The sequence below is a fragment of the Pseudomyrmex gracilis genome, unplaced genomic scaffold (genome assembly GCF_002006095.1).
Source record: "Pseudomyrmex gracilis isolate BER0280 unplaced genomic scaffold, ASM200609v1 scaffold_1657, whole genome shotgun sequence".
NCBI classification, from domain to species: Eukaryota; Metazoa; Arthropoda; class Insecta; order Hymenoptera; family Formicidae; genus Pseudomyrmex; species Pseudomyrmex gracilis.
In genome coordinates, this window is record NW_018022241.1 from 14,225 (window position 1) to 25,351 (window position 11,127).

General features: G+C 32.7%; 1 protein-coding gene and 1 long non-coding RNA gene across 3 annotated transcripts; both read right to left on the reverse strand.

The window, feature by feature from the left end:
- Positions 1–1,108: 1,108 nt before the first annotated feature.
- Positions 1,109–7,944, reverse strand: LOC109862354. 2 transcript variants are annotated; one of them, XR_002251128.1, is made up of 6 exons: positions 7,872–7,944; positions 2,436–2,586; positions 2,178–2,363; positions 1,953–2,043; positions 1,768–1,868; positions 1,109–1,642 (listed from the first exon to the last, which is right to left on the reverse strand). XR_002251128.1 is itself a non-coding variant. In XM_020442383.1 (5 exons), the coding sequence occupies exons 2-5, from the start codon at positions 2,263–2,265 to the stop codon at positions 1,614–1,616; spliced, it is 309 nt and encodes a 102-aa protein (XP_020297972.1). In that variant the 5' UTR covers positions 2,266–2,363; positions 2,436–2,761; the 3' UTR covers positions 1,109–1,613. The 2 variants fall into 2 exon arrangements, 1 of the variants encoding a protein (XP_020297972.1); XM_020442383.1 differs by lacking the exon at positions 7,872–7,944 and having other exon boundaries at positions 2,436–2,761.
- A 69-nt stretch (positions 7,945–8,013) lies between these two features.
- LOC109862355 lies at positions 8,014–8,948 on the reverse strand. Its single transcript, XR_002251129.1, has 3 exons — positions 8,820–8,948; positions 8,511–8,680; positions 8,014–8,157 (listed from the first exon to the last, which is right to left on the reverse strand). It is a non-coding gene; the product is annotated as an uncharacterized LOC109862355 (long non-coding RNA).
- Between the last annotated feature and the right edge of the window lie 2,179 nt (positions 8,949–11,127).

Below are 11,127 nucleotides of genomic sequence, written 5' to 3' on the forward strand. Positions count from 1 at the left end.
GACACGGAGCCATCATATTATAAACGTCTTGTATCTGAAATGCTTTATATCAAATGTCAAAAGAATCCATTGAACTTGCAGAGCGATGCTGAATTATTGGATACTAACTATTTACCATTAATCGATAATTTTTGATGTCTAGCGTGTGTTTGTTCTGTGTGTATNATTTGAACAACTTGCTTAGTCTCACTAAGACCACGATGATGTTCAGTCATGGTTTGACGAATTTTAATATTGACATATTTTTAATTTTTAATTTTATGTTTGTTTAAATATGTGGTTATAACTCAATTAACATTACACTCAGCAATTTGTATTTAACACAGTTACTACATCAAATTATTGTATTTTTTTAATTTTTTAATTTTTTTAAAATATTGTCAATTTTGTTAAAATATTGTCATTTGTGCTTATTAGATTTACATTGATAAGGACCGAATCCCCGGTCGAAACGTTTGTACAAAATTTGTAATAAACTTTGGATTTCAACACACATACACCTGTGTTTTGATCCGATTGGCCTTCACTTTTGTATTTACATTTATAAGAAAAAGAGTTTCTTTGTGATCCTATACATCAAAAATCTATCAAATTCCATATCTAAGTGTATAAAAAATTTAAATAAAAATGATTACGTCTCATTGGCATACAGGAGCTTGAATAAGTTAAATTGTTTGATAAAAACTCTCAAGGATCTTTTAGAACATGATCAGAACAAAAATTTAGTATATCGTATCGATTGCAACAATTGCAATACAACTTATGTAGGGCAGACTAAAAGGAAACTTTGAACAAGAATTAACAAACATAAGAACCAAATTAATAGAAAAGTTACAGAACATAGATTAAAAACAGATCATGACTTCAACTGGCGAGACACACATATTTTAGATATTGAAAATTTTTATACAAAAAGATCAATATCTGAAATGATACAAATAAAACTACAAGACAATGCGATTAATGTCATGCTCGACACCAATAAATTGAAGCCATATTTTGCTTTTCTCGAGGCGTAAAAATTAAAATAGCACAGTCATAATTCTCTCACGTCATATATTATTGACAAACATATTGATATATTATGAGAGTGGGGTAACAGTTATAAGTTCCGACAGCATACGAAGGTTGAGCATCAGTACTACCATTATCAGTGGGGATAATGTTTTTCGTCACCGTGCAGTTCAACGACTTTATTCCTTTGTGACAAGTAATAGACGCTTTTATATATTCACATTTTATACCTCTGATTTTAACTCACGAATACTTTTTAGACACCACTTAGGAATTGAATTGTATTTTTACGAGCATTGTCTTCACTTGCTGATGCAAGACCTTGTTTAATTATTTTTTCGAAAAAAGCATTGTAAGTTTGATGACATTTAAATACTTGTTTGGTTTTTGTAAAAAATCCATTATACACGAACACTATTTATATTCCTTTATATTAAACTTTGTAGTTACCACTGAAGATGATCCAAAACCAGGATCGAAACGTTTGGTATTTTTAAGTTAATAAATATCTACACTCAATACGCAAACAACTTGTTTCTTCCTCGTATTGGCCTTGTCCGAACGTTACGAAGATTTCACGAGGACTTATCTACTCAATTTTATGATAATGTTTCCTCTCCGCAATAATCTACAAATACATACACAGAATATAGTATCTTTTCTTATTAGCCTTTTATTTATCTTCTTGTTTTGTTATATTATTATAACTTATTATTAGTATCACCTGATCACAGGTGAACTACTTTTACGTACTTTTTCTGTGAAACCATGTAAGGTCTTCAGAACTTTTCTGTTGCCTGCCTGTTGGAAACAATGCATTTATCCACTCTTTATATAGCCAAGGTCTTGTAACTCTAAATCGAAAACTTTATGTGAGTACTGTACATTAATATGCTAAAGAAAATAATTGATAGTTGTCATATATAGTTATAATTTACCTATGCATAAGAATATCACTCATCTGTTCAAAAGCATGACGGTAAGTTTTGGATCCAGTAGAATTGTTTAGCGAAACGTCCATAGCTGTTTCTAAAAAGTACATGCTTATTAACATTATTGATGTTTAATTTATCATAGTCTTGATAAACAAAACCAAATTTTCTATTATTTTTAAATTGTATTCAAAATAGATATAATAAATACAACAATAAAACACAGATTACCGCATATTAAGTTCAGTATATGTTCGCTTACAAATGGCCGTAACTCTTTTATAACTGGTCTTTTATTATTTTTCAAGTTTACAATCATTTTATTTGTCTCCTTGACGAAAATATCAACAAAGTTTTTCAGTACATTATAATGAAAAGTAGGAGTTAAAAGTTTTCGCCGTGTTTGCCATTTGTTACCTGAAAAACAGAAAAAATAATGTGCAAAATTGTGTTACCAGATATTTTTGAGTGATCTTTTACTTGCATTACCATAATATTGATGAAGGTTGGAAAATATTTCAACACATTACTTAATTACTGTTATGTTACTTCCGCTACTGAGAAGACCGGTCCGAAGCCAAGAATGAGAAAGAGTATACATAACACCTTTTTCAGTATGTTTCATACTGCCTAATATTGCCTAGATAAAGAATATATGAAAGATAATTCAAAGAAAGGACAAATAGTTTTAAAAATATATAAATTTCAATGTGACAGGCAGTTGGAACTAAATACATGGGTGTTGTTGTGCGAATATGTGATGGTAATATTATTTATTCATGATGTATATAAATGAAGCATAACAACGTTTCGACCTTCGGTTTAGGTCTTTATCAAATTCTACAAATATAATATAGCAAAATATTAAGAGTTTTTTATAAACGTAAATACACAATATGAGATTGATATGTTAACTTACAGATATGTGCTGTTTAACAAAACTTCGTACAAACAAGATGAATAATGATAATTAAGATGTTACAAGTCGTATCGCAACAAGAGCTGTGCATGACTGAAAATTTGAAAAGACATCAAATTGAACAGTGAAATCACAGGTTGAGACATGCGCATAGGAGAACTTAAGCTGTATTAACAACAAATGGTAAATAAGACTTATCGAGGTTCTCCGTGTCACTATGCAAATTGAGGCCGTGAGTTTGTTTTTTAATATGTAGCGTTTCAGAAATTAAACGTTTATGATAGTGTCTTTCACAATCAAAAATCTTGACATTATCCCAAATAAAATCGTGAGAATAATTAATTCTATGATCTGTAATAACAGAGGTTTGCGTGGTGTTTCGTTTAATATGATTTTTATGTTCGTTGATTCTGGACTGTAAAATCCTACCAGTCTGGCCTACATAGAAAGCCTCACAATCCTTGCACTTAATTTTATAGACAACAAAAGGACAAGAAAGAGGGGGTATAGGATCTTTTTGTACTTTAATGAATTTGGACAATTTGTTGAGACTGTAAAAAACGGGATGTGTGTCAGTCTCTTTATCTCGGACATCTCTCATCGTAATTTAAACTCATCGTTACCCATTCTCCCTAGAGCTTACGGTGTCCCAAAGATCCATAAATCCGGTAATCCACTCAGAATAATTATTTCTTCAATTAACAGTCCTTTACACAACCTTGCATTGTTTTTGCACAAGATCATTTCTAAGAGTATTCATCCAAAGATGACACCGCAAACTCAAAAAGTGCAATTTTTGACATGAGTTCTATTTACACTTTCGATAGTTCTACACTTTCTTCTAGACAGCATCATTAGTTCCGCCGATTACATAAAAAATTCTACAAATTCAAAAAAATGTGATGCTAGATTCCCGTGGCACTGCACTAAGTACTAACGGTTCTTATATCCACAGAATAGTATTAACTTAAGTTTTTTTTCTCACCACGATTATTACAGAATCATAAATGCTAAGACAATCTTTTCATGCTGTTTTTGCTATTGGTTTGACTATCCTACTTATCAATACATGACCACAGTTTTCTTTCTTCTTTTTGCTTTTTTAAATTGTCACATGGTGTGTACCGTTACTTTGTACCTTACTTTTTTGCGAGATTTAAAATAAATGTAACCATTGACAGATTTTTTCTAATATCTTTATTATGCTAATTTGTAAAATGGCTAATGATGATCAGAAATAAACAGTGATCGAAACGTCCCGTTTTACTTCATTTGAGTGAGTAGTTAATGTGTTATTTATTTTAAACCATTAGAGAGTCCAACCACCGATGGGCTACTGGCTGCAAAATTTCTTTGAAGAATGTTAAGTTAAAATTTCCAAATGCTTGAAGCTCTTTCTTTTGCTTGTTTGTTGAAAAAGTTTTTTCCTGGCGTGCTATTTGTGTCGTTGCGTGACAAAGCAATAATTTTCGGCCGCTAAAGTCGTCAGTGCGATTTGCTCTTAGACAGCGCTGTCTGCTGTCACCGATTTGTTGTTCTGAATCTCGTGCGTCTTCCGCTATTCTTTCGCTTGTTTGCCTTTTTGCTCCGCATTCTCTTTTTAAATTTTTTTAAATATTTTTTTAAATATTTTTTTAAATATTTCCTTGTTGCCGGTGGAATCCTTCGATAACGGTAAGGTGCCATGTCGCAAGAATGATATAAAAGCGGTAAAAACTACAATATTTAATATAAAATTAACGAAACGAGTTGGATTCTTTTAAAAAAGGACACGGCGCGTCCACTCGAGCGACTTCAATACGCTTTTTGTGGCAAGAGAAAGAATCGCGACAGTGATCGGCGAATCCATCATTACAGGATGTATAAATATAATATATAATGTGACACGCACTTTCCTTCGGATTTTATTACGACGATGCGTGTGCGGCACACTTTCGGTACATCCTTTACAAAGGTGATAAATCAAACCTCTACTTGCGAGAAATTAAGTAATTGGGCGCCATGCGCGAGTTCACGCCATTTTCACAAATCCGAGTCTCCAAGACTCAGTTTTATTTCAATAACGTGACGGCATTTATTTCCGGCAGCTAAGTTTTTAAGTTAATAAATCCGGAGAGGCGTGTGTTCAGGAGGCAGTATAATATAAGGCAGAGAAACTTAATCTATTAACAACTAAATCAGACGTAAAAAAATATAACAAAGAATATTTATTGCCTGCACTCGGCAGCGCTCTAGTGGCTGTACAAAAAATGCGGCATACAATAAATAGTAGCAGTACGTAACAATCGTTATTTAATTTAATACGTCGCGTATGACTTACAATCACGGTAAAGTAAGTTAGTTCTTCGGTCTCGCTTAGCATACGCGACCGCGAGCTGTATCAGCAAAAGATAATCGCGCGGAAGTAACTGCAAGATGACACAAAGGCGCTGGAATACAAACGCACACGATAACGGCAGGCGCGGCAAACACTAAACAGGCAGCAGCGGAAAAATAGTTCGATTGGCTGCTTTGTTAATTGAAATTACCGTGTAATTTATAATTTTTATAAGACTTGTTTTACAAAATAAAATAATACTACAAAATACAAAATGTGTGATGTCTCGAAAAACTTACTTTTTCAAAAAAAAGTAAGAACAGGCGCCAAATACACGCACAACACGTATTGTATTTAAATTAATAAGTTAAAAATTGATTTAATACTACAAACAATTCTTTTTCTACAAAACCTGTTCTACAACATTATATACTACAAAACATTTTTTCTTTAAAAACTTGTTTTACAAAAGAAGTGATATTAAAAAGTAGCATCAAGTACACTTTTGTACGTTATTATATTGAAAAACAATATACAATAGAAAACAATATCGAATAAAACTACAGTTTACAATAACATACTTGTGTCAAAAGTAAGACTATGCCTTAACTTTTTTCTGTTATTATATACTACAAAACATTTTTTAATAATGATTTTAAGGCTCGTTGAAAGTTAAACCACAAATTATATAAGGCCTTACGAGCCGTTTCCAAGATGTTGAGCGGAAACTGTACGTATATATGTATATGTTACATACATATATACAGAGTGTCCGACAATTACTTTAACATCTCTCGTAGGCAGGTAGAAAGAGTAAAACTGAGTCGAAAAGTCCTATACCATTTTGCTAGATTCGCAATAGTTATCGAGATGTTAATTAACAAAGATCCGCGAATAAGCATGCAACGGGTCGTCTCACGCGCGTAAGACAGCCCGACGCGCTTCGCGCGCTCGCGGTTGTTACCCGTAGCAACAGTACAGGAGGAGCTAATATAACAATATATATTATATCATATACATAATGGAAGATGGAAAATAACGATGGCTGAATGCGAAAGCGATTCTGTCATTAGAATGTTTCATTTTGATTAGCAAATTAGCAATTACTCGCATATTTTGCTAATCACACTAAATAATTCTAATACTGAGATGTGTCAATAATATACTGCCGTAACGCTTTCTTCTAACGGCGTAAATTAACAATTAATAGAATCTTTAAAAGTTCAGAGCCTTAAAAGTATTCCATACTAAAAAGAAACAATATTTAGAAAAAAGAATATTTTAAATATTGTATTAGTGTAATTACAAAGATTAACTATTATTTGAGACATTAACAACATGTTGAGACTGACATCCTATAACAAAAGTATTCACAAAATTAGACATAGCCCATATGTTCATTGACATGACCCACATGCTGAGTCATCGATCTCGAATGTATTAATATTGAGAGATAGTGATAATGATTATTTATTTGCTTATTTATTTTATGGAAAGACTCTTACAGAAAATACAAACAAATAATAGTTAATCTTTGTAATTACACTAATACAATATTTAAAATATTCTTTTTTCTAAATATTGTTTCTTTTTAGTATGGAATACTTTTAAGGCTCTGAACTTTTAAAGATTCTATTAATTGTTAATTTACGCCGTTAGAAGAAAGCGTTACGGCAGTATCAGATCATCTTGGATAAAATTACGAATATTGTGAGACAAACTCCAAGTGCCTAGGTGGCCTAACAGGGAAGGCGATGGCACGGAAAGCCGGAGATTCCAGGTTCAACTTATTGCCGAGGAGTTTTTTTCGAAATATTTTAAAAATTAGTTAGGGGAGTATCCGGGATCTGTCATATGTGAGATGCAAATCCAGCATTCCGTATGAATTCAAGAATTGAGATTTCAAGTCAAAAAATACTCACTTGTAAAAATTTTCAAGTTGAACTTGTTACATGTGTATGCATATACACATATATATCAGTAGGGAGCACCATATCGTGCGGCTCCAGGGGAAGTATTTCTTGGAAATTGTTTTTCTAGCTGCTCCTATTACTGCGCGCTGCTCTCCTTCGATCTCGGGCTGGTGGCAGAGATCGAAGGAGAACGACGCGCGACAGTAGAAGCAGTCAAAGGAAAAATTCCCGAAAAATACTTCCCCTGGAGCCGCACGATATGGTGCTCCCTACTGATATATACACGTACAGTTTCCGCCCAACATCTTAGAAACGGCTCGTAAGGCCTTATATATTTCTTGGTAAAACATTTTTTTCCAAAAAAACCTGTTTTTCGTTGAAAAACAATATACAACAACATAAATGTGTCTATAGTAGATAAGACTAAGCTTTAACTTTTATTCGTGATTATTAATAAGTAATCCTAAGTACACATAACTATGTACTTTAGTAAGATTGTATTTATTATATTAAAACATAAAGAAATAACAAAACTAAATTTTTTTTATAATATAAACAATATTTAATGCAAAAACACTTGGCGCGGCTGCTCCTCAATTATAATAAAATTATTTTATTATGTGACAGTCTAATGCAACCGCGTCAAGGTTTTTTGCATTAAATATTGTTTATATTATAAAAACATTTTTTCTTTTGTTACATCTCTATGTTCTAGTAAGAAGTATAATCTTACCAAAAGAGTGGAGTCTCTAAAATAGTGGGAAACGCGAACTCACCGTCTCCTGTGCCGACCGGAAATTTATCCTTGTGATGGACACGAAAAATGTCACGTCACAATAAATATTTCTCAGAATCGATACTTCTTAATTGTTGATTTATATATATGTATATAGTATTGAATTATCACAAAAATTTAAAAAAGATCAAAAATAAATTATATTTGTATATCACACTTTTAGTCATCTGGATGACAGATTATTATCCATGGCATATGACATATCCATAATCTTACAATTGGATAATACTGATTCTATAATTTACATAGTACTTGCCATAGTTTATCTGAAAAATATAAATAAAAGTATACTTTTATCAGATTTCAAAAAGAAAGTGTATTATATGTGATATCGTTTTCACAATAGTTGCAAAATAATTACAAAAATATAAGAATTGTATAATAATTATATTTAGTTTATGACAAATGATATTTATTTCAAAAAAAATATCAAAGCATTCTTAATAGATTATCGAAAAAAGTCTGCATTAAGTATGTAGTCAGGTTACACGTTTATGTATACTGTTCACAAGTAAACAGTTTAAGATAAAAAGAACTTGGAAATATATTATTGTTCTTTATAATAACATTGACAAGTTGGAAGGCAATTTGATTAAATTAAATCTTCTTTCTTCCTTACCTAATGGAACGTTGAACAAAAGGGAATTTCCTAATATTGATATGGTTGGTGGTCCGGAAATTAAATTAATCAATCTTCCTGTTTTGCCATAGTGTAAATAAAAATGATACATCGATATAAGAAAAATAATAAACAATAGTACTTCAATCATTGTAGTGTGATCGATTCAACTGGAACAAATTTTATATTAATCAGATGAGTAGAGCCAAATATCATACTTATTGTTAGTTCTGCATCTTTCAAATATACTCAACAGAGTTTTACAAAATTGTGTATTGCAGGAGCAATTTTAATAAGTTGTCAGCTCACCGGAAGAAAAGCGTAAAAATCTGACTGTGTTCAAGCCGAATTCGAATCTGGAATCTTCCGGTTACTAATCCCACACAGATCTATCGTATAACTGAGCTATAAGCCGCTCTCTCGTAGGTTTAATAAAGCAAATTGGCAACCTCTGCAATTGTAACAGAAGATTGTTTATGTATTCACAAATACGTACAAGTTATTGTAATATAAAGTATAACATAAGACGAAGTAATAAAATATGGTAAAAGTATTACATCCTGAGAGTTAAAAGTAAATTCATGTTTAAAAACTAAAGCATGGTGAAGAAAAAGGAATGATTCCAGATAGAGAGCAGGAGATTAATTTGACAAAATACATGATGCAGGAAATCGATCTGCACACAAAACTATACTGTGCGCATCGACAAGGAAGAAAAAGAGTAAATCAGAAAAACAAACTATTTGAAAGCAAAAAGTAGATATTAGATATATGTACAGTAGAGAGCACCATATCGTGCGGCTCCAGGGGAAATATTTTTCGGAAATTTCTCCTTTGGATGCTTTATACTATCGCACCCCGTTCTTCTTCGGTCTCCGCCAACGGTCCGAGATCGAAGGAGAAGAGCGCGCAGTAATAGGAGCAGCTAAAGAAGAAATTTCCGAGAAATACTTCCCTTGGAGCCGCACGATATGGTGCTCCCTATTGTACAAGTGCTGAGAATATAGAATAACACAAGTCACATATGCCAGGACTTGGTAAGTGAAAATTTTATCAATCTTCTTATTTCCGGAAGGAAAGATTCAAATAATAAAGAACGGATTAAAAGAAGAATAATCAAAAAGCATGTGGTCCAAGTTGAAGATGAAAAATCAAAAACAACTTAAAACACAGTGTATTCCGGACGTTTCGATCACATTTTATTGGTGATCATCTTCAGCACTGAATACAAAACAAAAATATAATAGAATAGAAAAACATCCGTTAGACAGAAAAATATATACAAAAAGATACATACAAAAATTTTTTGAAGACCTATGTATGCACCTAACCTCGACAAGTCATCACAAAGACTATCTAATGCGCGTCCGCAAGCACAACAAGTCAAAACAACAAATAACATAGACATACTAAACATCAAAGTATAATATCTACGTATTGGAGGTCTATAACGGACAATTATTCAGGAAGTGCAAAACGGCAAAGCCTCCTTGAGAGAGGGGAGCAAAGCCCCTCTTGCCTATATATTTACAATACGATTATAAAAAAACATAAACAAAAGTATTTTTGTTTTTTTTAAATACAAAAAGTATTTTTATGTTCATGTCTTGTGTAGGCAGAAGAGCTTGGCCCTTCTCCGAAAGAGAGACCTTGTCTTCCCTGCAGGGAAAGGAGCAAAACCTCATCTGCACACTCCATAAATAATCATGAAAATCGCTTTTTTTACATGTTTTTTTAAGATAGTGGCTTGAATGTCTGACCAACAAAAAATTCTTTCACATTCATTTTCAGCGACTAAAAATACATAAAGATACCAAGTTTCACAAAGATCGAAGCGGTACCATTGTGCCTTTACTAAATTCAGAAAATTTAAATTGTCATATCTCTTAGACCAAAGCTGTCTTTTGTAAAATTTTGGCAGAAAATTACTCAGTACGATGTGCCCTACAACATATCTTAAGCGCAACAAAAATGAGACGAAAATCGATGAGATGTGACTTAAAATGCATATTTACACCTCAGTATATCAGCTTGCGTATATCTTCAGCATCTTTAATATACCGAAATTAAAACTTGACACGTATGTTTCTCATGTAATAGTCTTTCATCATGTGCAGTGTCATTACTGAACTTTGATTGGGTTATACCGTACCACAGCCGAATCTGATTTAAAAAATTGAAGATAATTTGAATGTTATGCTAAGAAACTGAGTAGAAAAAAAATTCATTAATGATTTAACATATGAAGCGATCAGATCTAGTGACGGTTTTCTACCTACAGCTTACGGTCTATCAAAGATACGTAAACCGGGTAACTCCTACAGATTCATGTTTTCCTTTATAGAAATCCGTTATATTCATTCGCCGAAGTTTTACACAACTTATATATAAAAGTATTTCAAATGCTAACAGCTGCATTAAGAGGGTCCTGGAGTAAGACCCGAAGTCCGCACTGGGGTCTCTGCCCGGAAAGTGGCGCCCTCAGTGGTTAAGTTATTCCGTCCTTCTTTTAAAGTGAGACGGGCAATCGCGCTGTCTATCGCGTCACCGGTCTTTCGTCGCAAGACTCGAGCCGGCCAGCACCGAAAACACTGAAGTGGTGGGGATACGCACACAA